Raw genomic sequence first — 27,659 nt, 5'->3', positions numbered from 1 at the left:
ACTTTTTGAAAAATTTGGCCAATAATTGTCCGACCAATTGACAGTGCAAAACCAGAGGAAAAAAAAAAACTATGCAGGGGTTTGATGAACTCCATCCTGATTCAGGAAAAACAGGATAAATTTATTCATTTGACATCACAAAAAATTTATATTTAGAGTAAAAGCACATCAAAAGTGAGGAACAGAGTTTAAAAATGTAACAGGACTATTTCTTCCCTTCATTTCTGCACATTTTGACCTTTAATATCCCAACATATATGGTGAGTTATGAAACACTATCAGTATCACAGGATTAATCAAAAGCAATCATTTGTAATGATTGCTTTTTATAATTCTACATTTGTCGATTTATACTGTTTACTTAATATTTATTCTCTAGCTTGTAAAAAATATGACAGAATATAAAGTGTTGACTAGTTCAGAATTTGAATTTTAAATCTTTCAGATAGGTGTAAAGCAGCATAGTTTTACGCTAAGGGTGAATAAAGCAAGAATTAAATGGAATAAAAACAAAAGGCTTGAATAAATGCAGCTGAAGGCTTTTCCTTTCGCTTACATCAAACGTGTTTAAAAGGGAAATACAGCAAATGAGCCATTTTAATCAAAACCTAAAATCTAAGTATAGGTATGTTATGAGCTTCCATACAGGTCTCCATTTCACCTCAGCATGATTGGCACAGCAACGGGTTTTTCTACCAAGAAAACACACACACACACATACACAAGAGCCCATCTTCAAAGTAATAGCTTACAGCTGCTGCTTGGATAATCCTCATCCTCTTTGTCTTTTGAAGAGATGCGGTGACATAATGGCCCTGACTATTCTTTCCCTAAATTGTTATGGTTTTTCTCAGATTGTTGTTCAAAAGCAAAAGGGGACAAGGTGAGGCTGTTGCACGTGTTGGTTAAATGTTGCATGATAGAAAGCCCCTTTTCTCCCACCCACTCCCTCCTTTTGGTCTCCCTCTCTCTCATTCCTCTGCTTTTCTTTTATCCCATCCTGTCCTCCTGATGCTCGCTATTGCAGCAGAAGTAATAATTGTAAAGTCTGTGGAGGAGACCTGGCTGGCAACACGTGGTGCGAGTTTAACATGTTGTCACACTTTAAATTGCGATTAATCTGCTCAAAGGGAGAGGGCTGTAGGTCTCTGACGTGCTTTGAAAAAGAAGAAGAAGAGCCAAGATCTTTTGCATCACAGCTCATCAGACATAAACAGACTCTTTTGGCTTTTGTTTACCCCTCAATATTTTCTCTAGCATTTCCTTTAGCATTACAAGTCTCAACAGTGTGATAATCCGTCACAGAGAGGGAAAGTGGGAAAAAGCAGATGAGGGATTACAGGTTTGAGGTTAAAAAAAAAAGAGCGAAGTAATGATTCCACAGGGTCTGAGGTATGTGCTGAGACGAGCTCTTTTTTTTTTTTCTCATTTATGAGTCCTGTTCCGGGGAGGCCTGGGTAAATATTGACAGGTCTCTGCTTGAGATGCAGCCATTGATCCAGGCAGCGGGGTCTCATCACTCGATCTGTGCGCTCAGGTGTGGGAGGAGGGAGAAAAAAAAAAAGAGCTGGGACAGGAGTTATCGTGATGGTGGTCCCTTTTGTTTTGTCCTTTTTACACCACATTGACTGGCTACATCAGGCTTCTAGTTACTGAAGCAGATGAATGACAGAAAAGCAGATTTTACCTGGAAACTAGCATTGCTGGGGTCGTACAGAACAAGAAATAGATTAAAGATGACCTAACTCGCTTTAAGTTTGATTCAAGACCACTTACAGCTTGGTAGGTATCTCTGCAGAGAGTTGTGGAGTCTGTGATGCGGCTAATATCGTCCCTCGCCTCTAGTCGCGAGATGTTTTTATTTATAAAATCATAATTTACATCTTCCACTCAGTCTCCTGCTGGCATGCCGGCCCAACATCCCGGTCCACAAACCTCTAATCAGGTAATGTTAGGGAGGCTGAATGGCGTGCCTCCCCCTGGCCAACCTCCACTGCTCACACAGTGGTGTTGTTTTTAAGAGCATTCTTTAGCAGCTGAACTTGGAAAGGTATTAAAGTGGGATTAGGCTCCTCCACAATCCACTGCTTGTGTCATTCAGGGAGTTTGTGTTCTCCTCTCCCCACTGCCACCTCCCCACTCCTCCTCTGTTTGATTGTGGCTAGCCGCAGGAGTGGGACCGACTGTGCCTTTCAAAGGAGAGGGGTAGGGTTAAATCCCTAGTCCGCTGCTCCCTGCTAATTCTCCTTGTTCCTTAGAGAAGGATTTACTTCTGCTGCCAGCCTCTCAAAGGCCTTCTCTGCCCATCCGAAAAGTCGGCGTTGCCTTCCTGTGGAGGTGTGGTTGCCATAGAAGGGGCGTCACGCATGGCTATTCCATCTGAACCCTGCTGTGAATGGGGACTGGGGGACTGAAAACAGGCAGAAAGTCCGGATTAGACCCGGGGACAAAGCAGGACAGGAAGATTCCAGAAGGGACGAATGGGAATTACAGCACCAAAAATAATGCAAAGTGACAGAGAGGGGAAATAGAAAAATAATGGCTTACAAGATTAGACCCAGCGAGGAAAAAGAAGAAAGGAAAAGGAGTCTGAATAAGAATGTTTTCATCTAGATGAGAAGATTTGAGAGAGAGAAAAAGCGGCCGTAGGTGGATGCCTCAAAACAGCGCTAACAAGTGATTTCCTCAACTCTTCGCTCCCCTTTTCCTGAGCCTAAGCCGCTGATCATTAGCTAAACATTAGAGTTAGAGCTGGGAACTCATCTTGACAGATTCATCACCTCTGCTTCCTTGATCCCAGCATGAAGCACACTAATCCCTCACAAAACCAGAGACACGTCTATGGATATTTAGTTTTTTTACTGGAGGAATAAGTCAATGTAAGCTGTGTTGGACTTCAGTGGGAGATTAACGAAACTACGGCAAACCTTCACCAATTTAACCCAAATGTACCCCAATAAAATTCAGCCAAATTTAAACTCAATCGCATTGGTTCGAGTTTGGTTTTAGTAGCAATTGCATTGCAGTCAGTTTATATTGTCAACCTTAATCAAGTTTTTGACATTGCAGTAATCCCTTCTCCAGATCAAACATTTACTGTAGCAGCAACAAACAGCAAATTACATGGAAATCATACAAATGGACCAAAACTTAAAACAGCAACTGTTCATATGGCAAAATGTTTTGCTCCTGTCTTCCCCCTCTGAGACGCATCGATTAACAAAATAACTTTAATTAATCTTATGAGATCATTCCACTGTAGGAGGGACCAGGTCTACTCGGATATATGTCAGAACCACTTTGACTTCACATGTGGGATACACGTGTAGGATTGTCTTGGCTTGGTATCCTAGCATGTGGTGTTTCAGATGAGGATTTAACCTGTTGAATGTGACGTGTGTCCAATTTGAGAGTGTTTCCTGAGAAAAAAGAAATCACCAGAGCTCACCAGTTTAGCAAGTAGATAGACTCATGAGACCATCCTGATCTCGTAAGCTTTCAAGATTTCACTCGCTAATCAGTCTGGAGAGTCTCCGTTGAAGAAAATTTGGAGCCGTTCACCAAACGAACGTCCAATCAGCGTTGGCTTTGAGGCGGGTTGAGGTGTGACGCAACGAGAAGCGCGACAGTTCAGTCTAAAGAACATGGCAGCTTCAGCCGATGAAACTAGCGTTAGCGTGGCTATCGAGCAAGTTTTATCGGTATAGAGTATTTCTTTACTGAAAGAAGAGCAAAACACTGCTCTGGAGGCTTTTCTCAGAGGAAAATATGTTTTTGCTCTTCTCCCGACTGGTTTCTGCAAGATTTCTATAGATTTCCTCTGCTGAAATTAGTCCTCAAGGTGCTGCTCTCTTCCTTTTTAGTCTTGTTTCTTTTTTTATTTGATGAATATCGAGTGGTCCATAAAAGAAATTTGGTTGCGTGTGGGTGGTGGTGCTTGCCATGTGACTGAACAATCATTTTTCAGTTGATGAAAATAACATAATTGTATATCAATTCATTTTAGATTTTTGTTTACCTCAGACTTAGTGACCAAAATTATTTGTATTTTTTTTGGCAATTTCATCCATCAGAACCTTCTTATAGACAAGCTTGTGCGTTTTCTCACTCCTAAAGTTATGTTTTTTTTTTTTCATATTTAGATCATTTTTTGCAACTTTTTTTGTTCAGAATAAGATATTGCTAGAAACGTTTCTGCATTTGTAAAGAATTTAATAAAAATTGTGAAAAAAAGAGATGAGGATAAATTTAAAAAAGCATCTTCCAAAACCTGACCTCGTATAAATTTATGCAAAATCAAAAATGAAGTCTTTAATCCTGTATCACAATATTACTAGTAGCAGGATTTAGTTAAAAAAAAAAAAATAAAAATAATGGCCAACATGGTACTAAAAGAAGTACCCAGCTTTCTGGTGGAATCCTACTTAGTCACACAGGTGTGGCTAACAGGGTGAAAATAACTAAAGGATGAGGAAATAAATGACTAATGTCACAGTTTTTAAGTTAAAAGACACTTGTCACTGCAGAATTGCTTTGCCTGAGCTTCTAACAGTTAAAAATGTGCCATTGCTGTCAAGTTATGCTTCAAAAAACAGCTGCTTTGTTTGGGTCATGCATTGCACAGAAGCTTTGCATGTTTTTTCGTACATTTCCAAGAGCTCTTTAATGTGGCTTCCACCACATGCACCATCATTGATGATGTCCCAGCAGACAGGACGAGCAGGAAAGGTTTATGAACACGCCTATTTTATTGAGGCTGCGTTTTTAATTACTCTTTTACATACTCACATATAGGCCTGAGTAATATGTGAGAAATATTTCTGAATGGATGAAGAGGCTTTTAGAACTACTCCCATGGTCGTCATAAACCTTGTAGAAATACAAATCTATTTTCTCCATGTGACCAAGGCCTAAAATAACTATCAACCTATTGTATTTTGCATAAGTAAAAGATAATGGTGTTAGTGGGCATCAAAACTGACCGACTGACTGAAATCTGGCTGTGAATGTGGTTCTTCTCTCTCTTTTTGTCGTCTAATTGCCCGTCATCTGTTGCTGTATGGACCTAACTTGGTTGTTTTGAGGATAGATCCAGGTTGGCAGGTCAGTTCAACAAAAGCGCTGCATGTTTGAGAAACATGCCAACATTTCTTTTGCAGGGGATTATCCTTGAGGTTTTTCCATAGTTCGATAATAATCTTCTTAACCTTTTGTAATAAATGAAAGATTAAAGGATTTTTGAACCCTTCGGGTGCCAAAATGGACATCTCTGTTGCTCTCCTCATCCTTTTGCTGGAAGACAAATATTGTATTTTTGTTTATGTGGATAATATTAACGAATTAGTGAAAACATAACTGTGTAAAACTAAGAACAGAAGCATATTGGTTCACGGCACATACACAGCTGTTTAGACACGTGTGAGAACACACACATTATCAGCACTCAATCAGTACCTATAACCGCATTAGCATGACAAAACTGTCCTTTGGTTTCCCCTCGCTCTCATATTTACACATTATATTCATCGCTATCGTTCATCCCTGTCCCGAAACTGCAGATGATGTCAACTGCACCTCTCCCCCTCCTCCCGCACAATGAAAAAGATGTTCACCACAAACAGATAGGCGGCTGCCAGCTGTCTCCCAGACCAGGGCAAACACAGAAGCCACTAATAAATCCAGCTTTTACGGCTGGACAAGATCAACCGCACTCCTCTGCCTTCTTGCATCGTGTAATGTGGCTTCTTCTGAACAACAGGGCGCGAATTAAATGCCTCTCAGTCACCGATAAAACAATGCAAACATCTTCACTGAAAGGGTATAAAAGAAGATGGAGGTGTTGTCAGGGGAATGGTGATAGAGATAGTGTTGCAGCGCAGGGGGCATGATATTAAATGCAGAGATGAGATATGAACAGTAGCCAGCAATGAATCATAGTCTCTGATATGCTATCTGATGCATATAAAGAACTGTGGAAATGAAAGAACTAGAGGCGCACTGATCAGGCTTTTTTAAAGGGATACCGTTCTGCCAGATTCTGACCATAACAAACCAGACATTTTGAAGATTCTTTTATCAAGCTAGAAGCTCTAAATCTAAGACTGAATAAATATGCATCATGTACATGCAGGTTATGTGTGTATAGACCTGTGAGAGTCCTTAGGTTTTATGTTCTTGATAAATCAAAGCTAATCAATGGAAAACTGGCTTAGTGTGATATCTGAGGAAAAGAAAATTCCTGCAAAGGTTTGATTGGGGTTGTGTTATTCGAAGAGCGCTGCAGCAGAACCTGGGACAGTCCCTTTTTTTAAGGCCTTCAAAGGGATTTCCCTTTCCATGAATGAGTGCACTTTGGACTGACGCAGCCCTTGGTCCACCCTAGAAATTTTAACAGATGAGTTGTTGCTAAAGGAGTAACCCCCCCTTTGGCAGCCGAAAGGGGTCAGCGATTCAGTTTAGAAATGAACAACTAAAGCGTTACTGAAGAGAAGCAAGAAATAGTTTGAAGGAAATATCTAACTTAAAATAAATACATATGTGACTAAATTTTTATTATTTGTTAAGATAAGTGACAATAAGAAGTAATAGATATAACCAGTCTTTTTGGCAGCCACACTTTCTTAGCATTCAGTCAAAGGCTCAAAGATTAGCACTACACCCACTGAATGCAGTAAGGCACTACAACGGAAGTTAGTAATTGAATGTTGTAATTGATTTACCTAGACAGCTGCATTTCTATTAACCATCAAATGGCACAAATTGTAATTATAAAAATAAATTCCCTAAACGGAAACACTGCAAGCTTTTACACTTCGGTGAAGTTGTTTTTTTTAATTATTGTTATATTTTGCAAAAGTGTAATGGAAACGTTTTTGTTTTTTTCGCATCACACGAGTCACATGATCTGCAGCTGGACCTTCCCAACTTGTAAAAAGATGAAGAACAAGAGCAGAAATAGATGGAGGATTATGGCGCCCACTAGAGGCACAGTGTATTCTCATTATGAGTTCTTATGAAATCGTACGAAAAGTTATGCACCGTAATTTCGTACGTTTTTGACGTTTTTTCATCATATATCGTCGGATTTTTACGTCTTGCCTCAAGTCAAGATATCCTTGCGCATGCGCATCTTACGCACCATCCAATAACATAGATTTTTACATACCATTAACCCTAACCCTGACCCTAACCCTAAGATACAAAACAGCAGGAGTTAGAGACATGAAGAAGTGATTATTGCACTGTTTTTCCCAGTTTTTTGTCCGTCCGCGGATCTGCTTTTTTCGTCTGTCTGTCTGCGCATGCACACTGATCTGTTTTTTCGAGGAAAAACGTCCAAAACGTACGAAATAGTGTGCATAACTTTTCGTACGATTTCATAAGAACTGATAATGAGAATATGTTGAGAGGCATGGCTGAAATGTGTGTTTACATCCAGCATGGTGTTTACAGATTTAACCTGTGAACAAATGTAAAAAATGTAATCATGTTTGTTATTTAGTGGAAATACTGCAATTGCGAACATTTTTCATTTTGGAATTTAGCAAATTATTCACATAGTTTTGCATACATTTGTAATGGAAATGCAGCTAGTGTTACGAATCAAGTGAAGGTGACAGAAAAATGCTTATTGTTTTATTGCTCTTGAATTGGGAAATAGTGATTTGATTATAGTTTTACAAATAAGCTCCTGGTGAAATAATGTATTCTGGACCAACTGAGTAACTCAAAGAAAAAATCTGAAAACTTTTCCTTTAAACAAATGTTTTATACACATAATGATATTATCAATATATGAAGTATAAGATTTAAGCAAAATTGTTTTTCTTTCTTAGCTAGCTTGTAAAACAAGAAATTTAAATGCATAATGTGAATAATTAGAAGATACATGATTGGAGCTGTGGTTTCTGGTTAGGGGTGATGTTAGCGTGATTTTGTGGGGGGGGGGAACCCTAATCAGCTGCTTTAAACACTGATCTTTTGTTCTCAACCCCCAGGTTGTTTGCCACCAAATGCAGCGGCTGCATGGAGAAGATCGCCCCCACAGAGTTCGTGATGCGGGCCCTGGAGTGCGTCTACCACCTGAACTGCTTCTGCTGCTGTGTGTGTGACCGTCAGCTCAGGAAGGGGGATGAGTTTGTCCTGAAGGAGGGTCAGCTGCTCTGCAAGATCGACTACGAAAGGGAGAAAGACTTACTCAGCTCGGTCAGCCCAGATGACTCAGACTCAGGTGAGCCCCCTGCACCCTCTCACAGCATGGCGAGAACAACACTGTGGTGCTATCATCATCTGGTACCGTGGTGTTACATTCAGTATGCTCTGCTCCATCGCAGCAGTTGCCAATACAGATGCCCTACTTCAGAAACTAAACTCACTTTAGTGTTTTATCATGAAGTGAACTTATATATTTTTAACATGTCAGAGATAATGAATTCACCCAAAGAGGTTGAACTTATTTACTCGTTGGGCTCCATCTGGAGCTCTGCAGTGGCTGCTTTTCTTGAATCCATTCAAGCAAGGAGTGTGGGTTTATAATACAGTAGGAAGTGGAAACAGGACGAAGCCCAGCCACCCGGTATTAATGGCGCTCCGTGCGTGGGCAGGATCTGGTGCTGGAAAGAATTAAATCACTGTATCACCATGAGTGACAGAGGGATTTGGGGGGGCCTTTCTGCAGTGAGCCTCAGCTCTTATCAGTCCGAGTGCTCCTCGCCTATAGACTGCACTCACAACACGGCTTCTCGCCAAGCCTCTCTGTTCGCCGCCATCTGGCTTACATTTAGACATTCACAAAAGCGGGAATTTGTCAAATACATCTGTGCCTGTGTCAACTTTTGTCAACTTGTGGGAATATTTGCTCCTTGCTCCCCCCCCACCCCTTCATCCCTCGTTTACTCACATCCCAGCGCATCACTCACACATGTCTTTGGGAGTCTCCAGATTTTCAAGAAGAAGAGAATGTCGACATGAGCAGAGGTTAACCTCGGCATGTCGAGGACGTAACGGAGGCTTTTGGTAGAGAAATGTAGAGACATATCAGAACCAGATGATGGGAGACGCTCAGCCGTCATGTAGGAGCCTCTACTTTCAGCCACGAGACCCCAAAAATCAATAACAGCAACGCTGGTTCAGATTAAGAAACACTTGTTCTCTTGTTCTTTTTGTTGTGTGCGTACAGATCAAGGTTTGAAGCTAAATGTCACAATTATTCAATGTTATTTTTAATTTAGCTTGATATGGATCATTTTCTCACGGTCCTTTTTCTATTTTATAAATTGTTATTTAATTGTAAAAAAGCCTTTCCTTTCCCAAAAATAAAAGCTTACGTACATCCATGATGACATCATGCAAGGCAGCTTTTTTTACTTTTTATTTACCTTTAAACCAAAGACAGCTTTTCAGGGTGTTTACTGATAATTTGTATAGCTAAAACTAACATACTTACATGCACAGTTAAAAACTGATGCACTGATTCCCAGTTTTTTACTTCAGCCAGTTTCAGATTCCTACATATTAATAACTACAGATCTCAATACTGTTCTGATACCAGCGCTCTGTTTGCTTTAATGTTCTCATCATTACTGTTGACATTTTTTAAGAGGCTGTCATAAACTCATCTCTTCAAACAAGTATGATATCTATGAATGTACACATTTATATCTCAAAAGGTAAACTATAGTTAAGATAAGGTCAGAAAAGGAAGTCCTAATAAAACACGATAAACCTTGTTAACATCAGGACTGATATCTTTATTAAAATTAGGTCAGTGCATCTCTACAGTTGAACTAAAATACTCTTGAATCTCCAGTAAAAGGTGGATAAACTGACTTGTCATCCAGAGCTATTTCTTCTCTGAACAAACATTTCACTGTTGTAATTCTACTATTTTAGTACTTTTATGAACAAAAACAAAAAAAATTACATCCCAAATTCTCAAGTAACATTAAATCCAGGTGCTTTTTTAAACTAGAATCTTAGTTCTTATTCTTATTCCTGTTTATTGGGTTGACATTGTAACTTTTCCTATAATTAGAAAATAGGTCAAATTTTGACAATTTATTTAATACGCATCAAAACGTTCTCCTACTGCATCACGTCAGCAGGGATTATCACACAATAGAAATCACCATCTAATCCCTAAAAAGCCAAAAATAAAATGATAAAAACTACAAAAAGGTCAAATATCCAAAACCTGTTTTATAATTGTTCTTCTTCTGATGTCATCAACAGAAAAAGCCAAATGTTAAGCAATGTTTTTTTTTCTGTATTATGTTCTATTTAGTGAAATCTATTAGAAATCTACACTTCATCAACCAGCAGTATTTTTATTGACAGATTATATTTTTATAACAAGGAAAATGTTCCGAGCATTTTTGTTTAAATAAAACAATGCAACATTTCAAGCTTTGTCTTTTTTTTTTTTTAAAGGAAAAGAATCTAGATTGTGTGCTTTTATAATAAAACCTATTAGAATAACAGTTTATGAAACTGGCAGGTTTAGAGTAGCAGAGTTTAGAAGCCAAAAACTGAATCTGGCTCTAAAGGCTACGAAAAAGAAATCTTTGTGTTTTCATGGGGATGTGTTTTCAACATGAGCCCGCCATGTTTTTTCCATGGCACCCTTGATGTAAGTTTCCTTATCAGAGACTGATTTTGTTTAAATTAGCCAAAGCTGAGAGCCATAAATTACTAATGATATTGTGTCCAGTTGGGTCAAAAACTGAACATATTTCAGTGTGCTCTCCACAAACTTCTGAAAGTATAATCATGCCTTTTGCTTTTGTACAAAATTGATAAAGTATCAAAAACATATGTGTTGATTTATTGGCTGTTCATTCCTAACCGAACAGGGGTGAATAAAAATGTGAATTTTTCAGCAGTCCGTCGACAGCTAAAAGGCTCTGCATTGTTCAAATTTCTGTTCATTTCGGTAAAAAATTTCCCCTTTTTTGCAGAGAAAAGTGATGATGAGGAGCTGGACATCAAGCCAGAGAAAGGCATCGGAAGCCAGGGCAAAGGGGATGATGGGAAGGATCCCAGGAGACCCAAGAGACCGCGAACTATTCTTACCACTCAGCAGAGAAGGGCTTTTAAAGCCTCCTTCGAGGTGTCCTCCAAACCATGTAGAAAGGTAAGGATAGGCATCTACAACAAATTCAGATCCTACTGTAGTTTGATGAATAATCCTCAAATTAAAGATCCCCTTTAACTGTGAGGAGAGCTTTGAAGTGGGCAACTGTATTCTGTTTTGGGTTACTGAGGCAAGCTGCAGTAACGCAGTCCTTCTGCACCAAAAGTCGCACAGAGAGGAGGAGACTGCATGCAGTGCTTCAGCCCTGAAGCACTAAAACAAGAGCTGAAATTGCTCCAGAACTTTCAAAATACAATAACTGAAAGAGTTCACCATTCAGCATGCGTTCCAGTGTAATTCAAAATGTGGCAACTGATCCATTCTTTACGTTCTTTTTGTTAAAGGCGTTTGTCCTTTGTGTCTTTAGGTGAGGGAGACGCTTGCTGCAGAGACAGGACTCAGTGTTCGAGTCGTCCAGGTGTGGTTTCAGAACCAGAGGGCCAAGGTGAGAAATTTAAATCCAATACTCTTCTTCTAAAAATAACAGCTCCGTTTGGTTTAAGAGTCCTGCCACTAAATCACTACAACTATGTGCGTTAAACTTATCGCTGCAAAGAGTTGCAAATCTAGGTTATTCCTGCATTAAATGTCTACGCCCTCCTCTTTGCTGATGATTATCTTAGGAAAACCTTTGATACTCGACAATGAGGCGCGCTGAGATAGAGATTTCAGGCGGTTCACGCAAGGGTGAACAACGAGGAGCATCCTTTTTAAATTAAAGACAGCATGTTAGTTTTGGGAGTTCTTCACAACTTTGACTCCTTCGTTTCAGATGAAGAAGTTGGCAAGAAGACAGCAGCAACAACAAGAGCAGCAGAATTCCCAGAGGCTTGGCCAAGGTACGGTATGCATATACTACCCACCCAGGTGGCTGGCAAATGTTTTCATACCATTTAAATCTTTTTTTTTACCTTAAAAAAACTAAGCTATCCATTACCCTGATACCCCTAAATTAAATCTAACACTGCTCATTATCTTTAGAATGGGTTTCTCTAATAAATGAAGCCGATTTAAGTATGAAACTATATCCTAGGCTTTCATCAGCTCACTAAATATTGTTCAATCCATGATGTAAAAGTGGAAATAGTATATGAAATGAAAAAATTACAAACCTATCAATTTTTTTATGTAAAAATCTACAATACACTGGGGAAAAAAAATTGAAATCTAGGTAAGTCATTTTTTCTTAAAATGAGTGCAATTGTTCTTGGATTAAGGAGGTAAAAGAGACATTTTGCCTATGGAACAAGACAATTTACACTTAAAATAAGAAAAGACAGTTGATTTGTCTTATTTCAAGTGCATGTTATCTAATTATCTTATTTTAAGAGTAAAAATACTCATTCCATTGGCAAAATGTCTAATTTACCTACTCAAAATAAGGGTAAATGCACTTAATTCAAAGATTTTTTTACTTATTTCTAGATCGTTTTTCCAGTGTACCACAGTAGATATGAAGTTTATCCAGCCTTTATGGCAAAAGAAAAAAATTACAACAATGCAGGGGACACAGTAAACAGACCTACCACTGCACATAACCATGAGGAAACCAAAGGAAGCAAGATTATGCAACAAAGAAGCTGTATTTCTCAGAGGGGCGGAATACAAATAATGTTTTTTATATTTAAAAAAGAATGGTTAAAAAAGTAGATCTCAACCTTATAACAAACACCTCTTGGTCTAAAGTTAATTTTTCATGAGACAAAATTTAAAAATCCATATATTAGCAAAGCACTTTTTCAATACAAGCTATTCATTTGATTAAAATGAATTAAAATATTGCAAGTCTTGCTGTTTGGAAACCAAGAACTCAGAAATTACTCATTACTTATCTGTGCTGCACCGTAATCAAATTTGCGTTCAGTGATTAAGCGGGCTAACAGAGTATAAATATGCCAGCGAATAAACGGGAGCGCTGCACAATAAATTTGAAAATCATGTTCCAGAGGCAAACATAATAAATGACAGACATCATTGTACAAAATCATTGGATGGTGAAACATTTGGGGGGGGATGGGCTCAATGTACTGAAGCTACGAGGCAGCTTTGTGTCCCTCTTGACACTCAGTCAGCCCAAAGCAGTGTTTGTCAAGCGTAGTTGTGGCAGAACTATTGAAGGTTGCCATAGTAATACTAACACAGAGTCAGGCATGCAATCCAGGTATTGGATAGCTGTAGGAACTTTTCTCAAAAGCATCCACAGTACAAACAGACAGAGCCGAGCCAAGTCAAAGGCAAACTGAACAACTGCTGTATAGTCTCCAAACCAACAGGGGGCGCCCAATTGCACCACAGTTACAGAGTGAGTCAGGTTCTAGAGAGAAAGAAGATATTTATATTTAGCCATGCATTCAGCTGTTTATAAACTCAGAGTTTTTAATTAATGTGAAAAATTAGCCATGCTTATCAGGTTGATCATGGTTTTGTGAACATTTTATATGAATACAGAATATTTACATTTTAAAACGAATCCACTTCTAGTGAAAACAGCAACAAATTGTCCACAATTTATTATACTAATGAGGTTTATAACCTGATTTATTCTCTATGTATATGTAGTTTTTACAGATTTGATTTTTTTTATTTATTTTTTTTACAAATTTGACAATAGGTCTTTATTAAAGTGTTTTTTTTTACACAAAACAATCTGAGTGAGTGCCTGAAATGCTACTGTACATAAAGTTGGAATTTATCATTTTAGAGCTATAATAGACAATTTGAATGATAATATAATTTTAAACAAGTATTGCTAACAAATGGAAAGGTCTTCACAATAACCATCAAAACCAGTAACTATAAAACTGTAGTACATCAGCAGTAGTTGTGCCAATCTACCTTAAACAGAATATATTACATAGAAATCTGTGAAGTCAAACAGCAAAGTATTTTCTCTCTTTATTCACTTCTTGGACATATTACTGTTTTAAAAGTATCTGAATGGTTTTTCACTTCCACTCTCTACACTTAACCACCTGAACTGCATACATAAGGATGGACTGCTGAAAAATCCTTAAGATCAGGCAATAAAATTGTCACTACCTGAAATGATCTGAAGAATTTTTTTTATTTTTTAAAGATCATAATGGGGGACAGTGTGAAATCTGTTGGGTATTATCAATTAGAAATGAGTCTGTTTAGATAATCTATAGAAAGTGTATCACATAATGGTGCTAATGAAATGAGAGAAACAATTCAACAGTGCTCTAATGTATTGGATGTGAATTCATGTTAATAGTTGTAGTACACATATACGTAATAAATGCATGTTTAAAAATTTATGATATGAATAAATTCAGGTTTCTTAAGGGGCTCTTGCAGTACAGCCTCAGACCGATTCTGCAAATAAACATTAACAGTCAGCGCATGTTTTTCCATCATTAGAGATATTTTATGTAAAATTATGCTCCATGAAGCTTTTATTTCATTTCCTGCAGAGGTGATGTCCAATCGGATGGAGGGGATGATGAACTCCTTCACACCGCTGGCTCCGCCACAGCAGCAGCTGGTCACCATGGATCAGAACGGTTACAGCACAGACCCGTTTCAGCAGGGGCTCACCCCCCCACAGATGCCTGGGGACCATATGAACCCATATGGTGAGTGTTCATCTCCTAACACTGCACAGCTCCCATATACACACGAGTAGAGCACATGCCAGTCCCTTAATCACAGCTCCTCGATGCGGGGCATGTGCTAAGGCCGCAGCTCCCTGATTTAAGCTACTCCCTGAGAGGAGCGAGCAGCATCTCCTCCCACATGAGATAACACAACTGTTCTCATTAACTCTTGGGGTTTGAGGTATGCTTTCAAATCCGTTTGATATGGTTTTAACTCTACGCCTCCACTCCTAAAAGATGCCATGTCAATGATGATGTTTCCTAATGTCAGTAGAAATGCGGTTTGGCTGAGACAAACTGCAGTCCAAGGATGGAGAGCTAATGAATCAGAACTGGGAAAACATCCCTCTGATTTTTATTTGATACGAGAAAGAATTAAAATGCAAAAAAAAAAAAAAAATAGTCAATCATTTTTGAGTCCACCGGGCTGGAACAGCACATTTCTGAATGGTGTCCTCAACGTGTCCCAATGGGACCATTTCTTGAAGTTCATAACTTCCTTATAATTTGCTTCCATTTAGTTCTTCGCAGTAGTAAGAAACCAAATCCCTCGTCTCATCATTCTCTTTTGGTTTGGGGAGCAGAACAATATTGGCAAGGCATTAAACGATATCTCTCAAAACACTGTCCCCATTTTGTGCAACACTATCATTAAGATCCAGAGTGTAATAAAGTTAACTATTCCCCCCAGAGAAATAACACATTGAGGCTTTATGAAAGGCGTAAACAGTTGCTATTAACCAGATCTTTTAGGAGGGTGCCCCTTGTTTACATGCCCCATTGCTGTCTTTCAATCGTTCCAGTGAGAGCAGCAAAGAGTGAGCTTTGATGATATCTAACAAAAAGTCTTTGCACAATTTTGATGACACATTACAGCTATTTCTCAAAGTTACTATTAGTAATTTTATATTCCCATCTCTGCTATAAATCCCAAATATAAAAATTCTCTGATTTTACCATCAGAGCAATTTTCTTGTTATTATTTTTCTAACGTCTCTCCCTCTTAATAGGCACTGATTACTGGTATTAATGTGTACCATGATTTAAAAAGTAACTGTTTCAGACCCAGAAAAAAAAAAAAAAAAAACAGTCACATTGCTGTGCATCAGCTTTAATTGCAGTGCAAGGGCAAATATTTTTAATTAGGTGTATTTACATAGTGCTAATCCACTACAAATGCAAATTATAAGACAAGCAGCCAGAAAAATAATGGAGTCAGGTTCAGAATACTGTTTCAATTGGTAAAACATTTCTGACTAAAGAAACGCAGCCGATAGTTTTAAATCATAGCGTTTAGCAAATGTTCCTCCTAAACATATATGCATCAAGTCCATTGCTTTCACTTTAGCTTTTATAAATATTTAACACTTTAGTGTCTAGAAATATATCACTATGTAAGATAGGCCAACATGAATTTTCTATGACTGATGAAAAGATCAGATACTTGAAGTCTAGCTCTCAAACAACATATGTTTTACACATATGTGCCTCTGCTACCAATATGTCACAGGGCTTACTTAATTGTTTCATTATAGTATCTCAATGAACGGTTTGCAAACCTCCTGTATCCTCTAATGAAGGGAACTGGTTTTATTTTTGTAAGCTAAACTAACAGCATGATCCATTTCTGATTACTTTGTTTGATATACTTTTAAACGCTAAAGAATATCTGACAAAAACAATTAGTTCCCCGAGTGTCTTTAGAAAACAAAATGAATTTAAAAAATCCAAACTGTTACATGATTAATGACACTTTGAACTAATGCAGTCAAACACCCTTTTTCCCCAAAGCAAAGCACAATAGAAACAAGCAACGTTAAACATGAATTTGTGGTCCATAAAATCCAGATCGTTTCCTCATATTTGGACCTGCTAAACCAGCATTACTTAAAAGACAACATGTATTGTAAAAGAAAAAAGGTGTGTCAGCCTCAAAGTTTCCATGGTGCCGTTCCACAAATGTAAAAGTTTTCAATGTGGCGGCAGTTTTAGTGAAACTCCAGTTCTTTTTAACCTAGAGCAACACAATCCTGGTCCTCCGCCTTTGCTTGTCGATCTCACAGGTGCCTTGTTAGCTGGAAAATGGTTTCCTCCTTGGTTACAGGAACAAGAATTCTCAGAAACTTCGTTGTCTTGTATTTTATTTTGCTTTTTTTCCTCTTCTGCTCTTTGCAATTTCTCTAATAAGCACTTAAGACTACTACTTAATTTGAAGGGAGTTAATTTATTACTTAGTTACTTAGCTATGTATGAAAAGAAAAAAAAATCAATGAATAAATGTAAATAACACTATGAAGCTGTGCTTAATATGTTATGTCTTTATAGTAGAAAAAAATCATGTTAAACAAAAACAATTATACAAAGATAGTGTTCACTGCAAAAACGGTCTAGAAATAAGTGAAAATGTATTAAATTAAGTTAATTTACAATTAATTTGAGCGGAAAAATAGGATGATTTGCCAATGGAATGAGTATTTTTACTCTTAGAATAAGTTAATTAGATCATATGCACTTGAAATAAGACAATGCAGTTCTTTTTTCTTATTTTAAGTGTAAATTGCCTCGTTTCATTGGCAAAAAGTCTCACTTACCCCCTCAATTAAAAAGAAAATGCACTTATTTTAAGACAAAAATTACTTTATTAGATTTACATTTTTGCAGTGTTAATCCAGTATATTTTTAATCATATACCACAACATGGTAATTCATATGGTATGGAATATGGTCCTGACTTACCCCACGTCTTTTTCTTCACAGGCAACGATTCTGCATTTCACGACATAGACAGCGACACATCTTTAACCAGCCTCAGCGATTGCTTCATGGCCTCCTCAGAAGTCAACTCCATGCAGGCCCGCGTGGGAAACCCCATCGACCGCCTCTACTCAATGCAGAACTCTTACTTTGCGTCATGAATATGAGTGGAACAGAAAGCGTCAGCACAAGATAGGAGAAGAAATAAAAAACTGCCCATCTCAACCTGCGATGGCCTGGAGTTTCTACACTACTATGGAGATGAAGAAACAACCCCTTCCAGCAGCTCCTGGTTATACGTGGAAGCTTACAAAAAGATAGAAAAACCACTTTTTGTGGGAGAGTGAAGAATGGAGGGACTTACATAAGACTTAAATATTCTTAGAGATTATTTGTTAGGATTAATTATTCCTTAATCTTTTCTTTGTTCACCTAAAGAAAACAAGTAGATACGGAAGCCACTGATGAAAACCTCTCAAACCAAATAACACGCTGAGTTTATACAGTGCATGATCAATTGTAAACTAACTTTTTGTAAGCCCCTCACCGCCCCCCTCCCTGGTTAAGATGTGGTGTTTGGACTAATTCTTCTTCACACTACATGGACTTCTACGTTCACCGTTAGCATTTTGATCACTTGCCATAGATTTAGGTATTGTGTTAATAGTATATAGATGCAGCATGTCTGCAAGAGTGACTGTACATTTGTGTGTGTATGAGCGTTTGTGATGAGAAAGAATCGTGTAGAGGAGTTAAAAAAAATGAAAAGAAAGGCGGACGTATAGGACCAGTGAACTGTAAATAGTTTCCCCGGACAAATTGGATGTGCATGTTAGAAATTGAAAGCATTCTATTTATTTAACTATAACAGGCTCTTGAAGGTACATATTAAACGTGAAAAGCTTTATTTAAAAATGAGAGCTTTTTTTTTTGGATCAGTTAGTGAGTTCACAAGAATCACAACACCTCTGTATGTCATTTTAAATATGAAGATTAACCCTTATGTATTTTTGTTTTTGTTTTGTTTTTGTTTTTTTTATTTGTTCTCCAGCCAAGCTGTAAATGAGCAACGTTGCTATTTATTTCGTACAGACCGTAAACCTTATGTTGTCATTGTCCGATGTACATTCTCAAAATGTTCAAGTTGCTAATTGACCAAAGTTGACTGGTTTGATGAATAAACAATGTTTTTTCTCCTGATAAAATTAAATAAATGCCATCTGTGACCATTTCAAGGCTGATGCTATTAGCCCAGTATTTGTGCGAATGATGAGCTTTTCTGATAGGTCATTTTATTCTAATCTCTAGTATTTTTGTAGCTTCCGTCTCTATATGTGGGCTGGATTATTTTTTTTACAGTTTATATTTACATTTATATTCCAAAAATTGATATCTTTAGTCATACGGTGCATTATAAGGCATACAGTACACAGACATTATATCAGGTTAATTAATGTGAAGTCTTGATAAAGAAAATAATCTCTGTGTTGATTCTGGCTGTAAGATTGAGAATAATGCAAAAAATACAGCTGAGTTTAACTTTTTTTATTTCAAAACAAACTGAGTACCATAGCATGCTTGACACACGAGAACAGGAAGAAAGACGGAGAGGAGGAAATATTTTAAGCAGCAGTTGTGAGGTCAGGGAAGTTCAGGTGATATACCATTACACCTGCACACCCCACCTATAACCTTCAGGGCTGTCAGGCAGTTGCTTAAAGAACCATCTGGGAGCTTTATATCTGTCTGTTTGACAGCTTTTAAAGCAGACGAGCAAGTTTCCACCCACTGTCTGTTTGTCACATGACTAAACTGAATTAAAACATGTTCTGTGTTAGAGTGACTCACCTACAGAAGCTCTGCCATGCTAACGCAAGGCCCTAGTAATTTCGGTTCATGTTATTGATTTTAAGGTGAATATTTAAATCAGTTATTTCAGATAAAGAGTGTTAAAATATATCCTTATTATATTAATGCTGCAATGGATTCATCTCAGATGCCTGAATAGGGAACTAATGCAAGATGAAAACATTCTATACTTAATTTTGTGTGTTTTAAAGGTCATAGCTGCACATTTTTCATCAAAATTTTTAACTTTGACCTAGAGGGGTGCAGAATAAAATAATTTTACCAAAATATATATCTATAGTGTAAAAATATTTGTACAAATTTCAAGGGGTCCTAAATAACGTCAATGCACCAATAGGAATAGATAGTTGAAGTCACTTGACGTGGACCTCAGGTGTTACTTGATCCTAGTAGGTCTGTGATAGAGCTGAGAGATGGCTTCTTCTCATCGTTTCCTTTATCAGATTCAAGCACAAAAAAGAAAAAGAGCAAAAACATCATAATTAGTGTCTAATGCATCAAAGGGGTTTAAAAGCCATGCAAAGGTTGCTGCTTCTGGACAAGGAGGTAAAATGTTTGCTAATATAAACCAAAGATTAGCATTAGTGGACATTTATGGGTGGCAAGCAATACAGAGATGGAACAGGTAGGATGTGAGTGTGCCTCTTACTTTCCATGAAGACTTAAACTCCTTTAATACTTAATGAACATATTTATGAGCAATGTGTTGTCAAAAGATGTGTCACTGCAAATTTAAACAATTCTATATGTGGGGTCCAAATAAAATTTTCAGGTCAGGCCAGTCTAGGGAAACAAACAACAAGCGAAACCATGGCAACAGACGCAGGAATATTGGAGAAAGCAAGCAGTTAATTTATTCAAAATATTAGATCCACACCAGATGTCAAATAGCTAATTTAGTCCAACTTATAATTGCCCAGGCTGCTGAACATTTACTACAGCGGAGAACCACTTGCCACTGTCTGTGAAACACACATTCAGTTTAAATGAAGCTGGGTGAGACATGTTTCAACTGCATACAAAAAGATGGTGGTGATAAATGGCAACATTAGAATTTAAATTTTTTTATTTATTTTTTGGCAAGTTTTACTGGCTGTGAGACTGTAATTTACACTGCAGTAAGCCTAAAAAAACAGTTCTCTGGCCTGCTTAAAACAATTGAATTGACATTGACAGTATGCAGTAGATTTTTTTGGGGAGGGAAAAGTCTATATGTAAAACAATAAGCAGCTAAACAGCCAAAAATGGATATAGTCTGACTTCAGTAGGTGGAAAGACATCAAAGTTGTAGTCGAACACTGCAGCTGTGCTGCAGATATAGTGTAAAACAGTCATACGTAGACCAGAAAAGTGGGTTTCAATAGTCTTACTGGCTGGCTGGGATGGTTTTTGATACGTTTTTTTTTAAGTTGGAGAAGGAACATTGGACAATCAATCAGGTATGTAGTTCTAATTAAGAAAACCAATGGGATTGGCTATTTGCTTTGGTCGTCGAGTATAGATCTGTTGGCTTTCACAGCTTTATTTCTAGAGGCTGCTTTGGATTTCCACTTGCAAATTCCCATTAAACATAATAAATAGAAAGTACCATAATATCAGTGCAACACTTAAACACCATATATAAACTGATACCTTTATCCGTAGTCCGAAAATACTAGGGCCAGTTTGCTAAACTGAAAAAATTGGTTTGGGTACAAACGTGTGTGCCTTTGTGCGACACAGGCTCTGTGAGGACAATGGACAGGTTTGCATCAGGTTTCTTGTATGTATGAGGATTAATCTGTGAAAGACTGAGCAAACATGGATAACAAAGAGTCCCATTTACAGTAAACATGGATGGGACTGCTACGCACACGTTGTGTTTGCGGGGAAAAGCCAGTACAATTGACTTAAACTGACCCTTTTCATGCCAGCCAGGTGAGCTTAATGAGAGGTGTTTAGATGGAGAGAAGAAGAGAAGGTCCTACCACAGACTATGTGGAGAAAAGGTGAGTGTAAACTTAAAAGGGAAAATTCTCCTACACTTAAACCTTTGCTATGATCTAAGGTTTCTTACTGCTGTATTTCAGAAAAGGGAACTAAGGAATATAAATAACAATCCGGTTTTGATTCCCTTTGAGATATTTGATAATAACTTGTTTATAAACAGTAAAAAAAAATGTATATGAAGCTGTGAAGATATAAATACAGACATATATAGAAATGTTTCAGGTTATCGTAAACAAGTTTATTTTTTAGGCATAAAAAAAGAAAATAAGAACAAGTCTGGCACTGGATTACTGCAGTAAACTTGCAAGGCGCTAATAAGTGTTATTAGAATAACATTACAGAGTCGATCATTTAAAACATCATGGCAACTGGAATGCAAGACATTTTTTTCTGAGAAACCAAAATCCTGCAAGCGAGACCAATTTGGTTTGACTGGGGGGTAATGATATTCATCTGATGAGGAAGCTGTTGATTTGAAATATATCTGTCTGACTAACAAGACAAACAAGTATGTTTACATAATGTTCTGATGTGCAAAGCTGGAGCAAATTTCATGGAGTAAGGGTTTGCCTTTACCAAACCAGTTTGTACTTTAGGACTATCTGTTCTTGGCTCCTGTCTGCATAGTTTCTACCAACATAAAAATACAAATGTCCGTATTGTAGACACTCCTTAAATATTTTCTTTGTAGTAGAAAACGTAATTGCCTTTAATAACCACCTGCCTATACAACATACACACCTGACAGTGAGAAAGCAATCAACAATTTAGACAGATGCAGCTTTCACAATACAGTTTGAACATTAGAACCCCATTTATCAGCACCTCAGGAAAGGTTGTGTAATAAAACTTTTATATCCTAATAAAATTACTACACAAAAAAAAAAAATTAGAACTGCCAAATGTTTAACCTGAGTGATGGATTTAACTGGATTACGTTTAATGTTCAAAAGTAATTTGATGTTTGAAAGTTTTTAAAGCTAGTCCAAAACTTAATGAGCATGCCGGTTTTTAAGCACTCTGAACAACCCATTATTGTCAGTTGGACAGTACTCTAATACGGATAGAAGATAGCTGGCGTTGTGTCTAGTCAGCGGTGTCTGTCTTTTCTGTTCTGGTCATATGATTTAGAGCATTAATCTACTAAAGTAACTATTAATGTTGGGCCGATGCCATTTTTTGGCCCTGATACCGATACCTTAACCTGGCTGTGCAGTATTGGTTGATACCGATACCATACAGATACTATCTGTTTGAAATTGATGTGTGTGTACATATATGAAGAACTGCATACTACTTGGATGTTAAATAATTGCCCTCATGGCTTTGTCAAGCTGCTGCCTACCTTTGTTAAACAGGAAAAAGACTAATACAAAGTGAATCCGGTAGAACTTTTTATTGCCTACCTGGAATGGGTGACAATAATTGAATAAACTATCGCCTCTCAAAAGGGTATCGGTGCCCTATTTATTGGTACTCGCCAATACTGGTATTGGTATTGGTGCAACAGTAGTAATTACACACTTTTAAGTTTTCAGGTAGTGCTCAAAATTGCCTTATTCTAGGGGGTTATAACTAGCCTGGGTGCCATTCCGAACTTAGTCCCGCCCACAACGTTTGAGGTCGGGAAGTTCAGTCTGGCATTGCTTAGTAGTAGCGCGAGTATGCTCGCACAATATCTGGCGGGCCAATGAAATTGTCAGGGCGATGATGGACAGATGATCAACAGTAACGTAATCAACCACGTCACCAAAGCACGCATGGGTGAAAAAAACAATGGCTGCCGCTGGAGAGTTTAAGTGTGTAGATTCTGCTATTAGGTCTGTTCTAGAAGATATCGACAGCAAATTAATTTTAAAAGAGGAACAGAGAAACGCGATCAAGGCTCATCTTCTTATTCTAGGCGTGCAACTACACACTTTGATTTTTGTTGACAACAACTATGCCTCGCTTAACATACGTCACGCACTCCGTTGCTCTTATTGGTTGTAGGTCTATCCAATTGATTACAGTTAAACTTCCCTCTCAGCATCTCAGTAGAGCATGTGCCATCGCTAATATCAGTTGATATTATAGTGAGTATAACATGCGCCATCACAACACACTCATTAAAACCTCAGCCTATTACTAATCAGCACTAGTTTGCTACCACTTCCTGTTTATTACATTCAATCATAAGATCAACTAATTAAAACATTATTATTTTCATTCACCCCTGTTGATAGAAACACGTCAAATTTGCATTTTCTTTCTATCAACATTTTAAAAGTTATATTTGGATGGACACACGGCTACTGATTCTCCACAGGTCCCGAACTACAGACTTCCTCTTGGGTAGTCATTGGAGCTATGGTGTTTAAATAACAAAAAATTAATTAATCCATGAATTATGATAATTATTTTAATAATAGCATAAGAGGTTATATTTCCGATTTAAAGTGGGCTGACTGGACATTTTGTACAAACCTTAATCTTAATCTCATCTTTCCAAAGCCCTCAGTTCTAGTTAAGATTCCAGTAGAGTTTACCAAACTTCACCTATTTAGGTTTGCGTTGGCAGGGAATCACTAGCAATCAGGAGCAAATAACACACTGCTATGCTGTTTAAATTGGAAATTGTTCAATAAATATCAGTTTAATGGTTGCATTTTTTTTCTTTGTGACACATTTCCCATGAATGAACAATTATTTACCAAAATCTATTTTTTTAACTTTGTGTTATATAAACATGGATATGTTTACAAAATGTAAGTGTCCTTGAATGCAACATACCTTTCATGATTCTTTTTAGTGATGAACTCTTCCACTTCAAGTGGCCTTTCACCCTAGGTTAATAGAAGTGCTCAAAAGCTGCGGATAACAACACCCTCCAACCAGCCTCTGGAAAACAGAACCAGTCCTCTTCCTGAAGTATAAACGTCTGGACATTTATATGTTTTCCTTTAGCATAATTGTTTCAATCTACATTTATTGTAATTCTTTACTATCAGAAAGTCCATAACCTGTAGTTAAATACCTTCAGCTGATTGAAAATGCTGCAGCCAAAGTTCTTATGAAAATTAAAAAGAGAGATCATATCTCTCCTATCCTAGCTTCCCTTCATTGGCTTCCTGTTAAATACAGAATAGAATTTAAATTCCTCCTACTCACATATAAAGCCTTAAATGCCAAATCTATCTTATATCAGACAACTTATTGTATCTTGTGCTCCTAAAAGATTACTTCACTGAGGTTTACTAGTGGTTCCTAAAAGTAGAATGGGAGGCAGATCTTTTAGTTATCAGGCTTCTCTCCTGTGGAACCAACTACCAGTTTTAGTCCGTGAGGCAGACACCCTGTCTACTTTTATGGGTAGGCTTAAAACTTTCCTTTTTGATAAAACTTATAGTTAGTGGCTCAGGTTATCCTGATCATTCTCCTTAGTTATGCTGCTAAAGACTTAGACTGCTGGAGGACATAGGGACCCCCGTTTTCATTATTTTGCTTCATTCTATCTCTATTCTCCCACTCTGCAGAATTAGTTAGCTCAATATGTAATGTCATGCTCTCTCTGTGCTTTTTCTTATAGTAGCTTCATCTGGTCTGTTCCTGTGACTCCATCCTGGTGAAAAATATCAGCTGTGCTGCTGCCATCAACACTTTTGTTTATAGATGTTGGAGCTAGGCTTATTTTTCAGTGTAGTCCTGTTTCTCTTATTGTGACTGGCTGGATGTGCTCTATTCATCCTCTCACATAGGAGTTGGCTCGGAGCTCGTCTGCCTTGCTGTGTGTTTCCTGGACGGTGAAGCCTGTGGAGCTTGTTGACAGTTGCATTTTGTTTCTATGCTTATTTCTGTATGTCTGCTTCTATCTCCTTGAACCCCAGTCGGCTTCGGCAGATGGTCGCTCACACTGAGTTTGGTTCTGCTGGAGGTTTCTTCTTGTTAAAAGGGAGATTTTCCTCTCCAATGTCGCTACAAGCATGCTGAGTTTGAGGGATTGCCTCTGAGTCAATGAGTTTTCCTTAGATAAAAAACTTTGAATCAAATTGCCTGTATATTCTGGTTGAATTTGAAAGTGCCTTGAGATGGCAAGTGTTGTAAATTAGCACTATATAAATAAATGTAATTTAATTGAATTGAAGGGTCTACAAGCTAAAAACCTTAAGTGATTAAATCACCCCAAGATGTTAAATTCCAGAGCTGAGGATAATGGAATACACCAGTAGATTTGTATTAAATTTCTCAAATCTTTTGTTTTTTTAAATTCAGTTGCTGAATAGAGAGAATAAGTGGAAAGAGACTGGAGTGAATCAAATTTACAGATTCCACAATATTTATTAAATTAACCAGAAGGCATCCCTTTACACCTCTTGCGTCTTTTCACTGACTTCTAAATTTTCACAGTTCATGCCCCGAGTCAAGAAAACTGTCAAGAAAATGAATGAAAGTCATGTATGCTGCCACTTGTTCACTGGCTCTCAGTTGGCTGTAAATCCACCGAAGAGGTGGAGGTTAGTGTAGCCTCGATATGAAAACAGCCACCCCTGAAACCTGAGCCGGAGACACACAAACTCACGGCAGGTTAAGAGTCGCCCTTCTGAACACTGTTCACACATTTACTCTTCTGCTGTTCTGGCACCATATAGGAAATGAGTCTAGTGACAATATTTTCGTTAGATAACCAGGATCCTGAAATATTCCACCTTAGACACAATTGGAGGTTTGTGATTCAGTTACACCGTTAGCTTCTCTTACCGAGTGCATGGAAAAACACATGGAGCTCAGTTTATTATTCAGGGTAATTTAAAGAAAGATTCTAAGTGGCTAGCTAATAAAAGCACAGCATGAACTAGGACAGAAGCCGAATCGAATGACTGCCCTCACTTCATCACAATCATTCCATCAGGTCATGCAACTTCTAGTTTTAAATGGCCATTGTTTTTAGATTTATTGTAGCTGTAATTGACATTCCAAATTGTTGTTTCTCAACACTGCATTCACAACAGACCCATATTACAATTTAACAAACCCAACCCAATTAATTGTTGCTCTGCCAAGCTTTTCAGACACTTGTGGCTTCAGTACAGTCTAGATTTCTTTTCATGATTTTGCAGGGTTCACAGGAGTTCACAGCCAGTCTCCAGCGGGAACTGGGGGAGCTTATGGGTGTTTTCACTGGGCATTTTCCATGCCGCGTGGTTAATTGTTAGGGGAGACTTTTAACCAACGTCTGACACATATTCTTTGAGCCTTGAGGGCCTGTTTATAATCAAATCAGAGCTTGTACCACTCTTTGAGCTGTTGTGATGAGGTCGAGCCAAACATCCAAGCATGCCCTCACAGCGGCATCGTACTTTGTTCTGTCAGTCAGAAGCACAACACACTGCTGCCACTGGTTGACGTCCAACCAGGAAAGGTGATTCTCGTAAAGGAAAATGCTGCACTGAAACCTTTTGAATGTTTGTGCTGAGTAATGAAATTGATTTCAAATATTTCCATTTTGATAGAAAGAGTAGTTAAGTTTTCAGTCATTTCTGGGAAAAAGTAATTCCTCTCTCTCTGTTTTTGCTTTTTGTCAAACTAAAACAGCTGTGATAATCAATGTATTCTAATGTCTGACAAAGATAGGAGTAAATGGAAAAAAGCATTTTTAAAGAATGACTTCACTGTTTAAAAGGACCAAGTATATGTGACAATTTCTAAACCACTTGCTCACTCTTACCATTGACATTTAGGCACCCTGGTGGCTTATGTTATTTAACTTTTTTTTTTATTCTTTGTTTTACACTATGTTTTTGTTCTATATTTTCATTACCTTAAACATTTTCTATATTTACCTTAATTAAACAATGTGTCGGTAGATCTAATTTTGGCAAAATGAGTAAATAAGCTTTAACGGAGTCAAGTGAGTCACTAGTTGCCTGGCAACAGCGTGAAAAGAAAGAGGAAATGTCTTGGATTAATTGATTAGGTAATTAATTAATTAGATTAATTTTCTTGTAAAAAAAAAAAAAAAAAGTGCAAGTGTCAGGACTCCTGTCTTTATGTCAGTGTTTTCTGTGTTTGTTTCCCTTCATCCACCAGGAGGCGCCTGGTTCTGGCCCACCTCCTCACACACCTGTGGATGGTTTCCTCATCAAACGGAGTGTTCTTAAGCTGCTGACTGCCACTACCTCGACACCAGAGTGTTTGACAGTTATGGGTACTCTAGCCAAGCTGAGTTTGCTGAGTCAAACTGAGTTTTTGTCAACCTGAGTTTAACTTTGTTTTTTGTCTTTGCCTCTTGGCAGGAAGTCGTCCTGCAAACTGGTTTTCTC

The 27,659-nt window shown here is 37.8% G+C and overlaps 1 protein-coding gene across 2 annotated transcripts in view; it reads left to right on the top strand.

The window, feature by feature from the left end:
* Positions 1 to 18,725, top strand: part of lmx1b (LIM homeobox transcription factor 1, beta) — a 64,357-nt gene extending 45,632 nt beyond the window's left edge. For both annotated transcript variants that reach the window (XM_015392328.1, XM_015392326.1), the window contains 6 exons: positions 7,998 to 8,230; positions 10,956 to 11,131; positions 11,499 to 11,576; positions 11,904 to 11,970; positions 14,566 to 14,727; positions 17,506 to 18,725. In XM_015392328.1, the coding sequence (XP_015247814.1) occupies positions 7,998 to 8,230; positions 10,956 to 11,131; positions 11,499 to 11,576; positions 11,904 to 11,970; positions 14,566 to 14,727; positions 17,506 to 17,663 (874 nt within the window). In that variant the 3' untranslated portion in view covers positions 17,664 to 18,725. The remainder of the gene's footprint in view (positions 1 to 7,997; positions 8,231 to 10,955; positions 11,132 to 11,498; positions 11,577 to 11,903; positions 11,971 to 14,565; positions 14,728 to 17,505) is intronic.
* The last annotated feature ends 8,934 nt before the right edge of the window (positions 18,726 to 27,659 follow it).

This window comes from Cyprinodon variegatus, unplaced genomic scaffold, assembly GCF_000732505.1.
Source record: "Cyprinodon variegatus isolate N-32 unplaced genomic scaffold, C_variegatus-1.0 Scaffold586, whole genome shotgun sequence".
Lineage (NCBI taxonomy): Eukaryota > Metazoa > Chordata > Actinopteri > Cyprinodontiformes > Cyprinodontidae > Cyprinodon > Cyprinodon variegatus.
The sequence above is the reverse complement of the archived record's forward strand: the minus strand, read 5'-3'. Positions and strand labels throughout refer to the sequence as shown.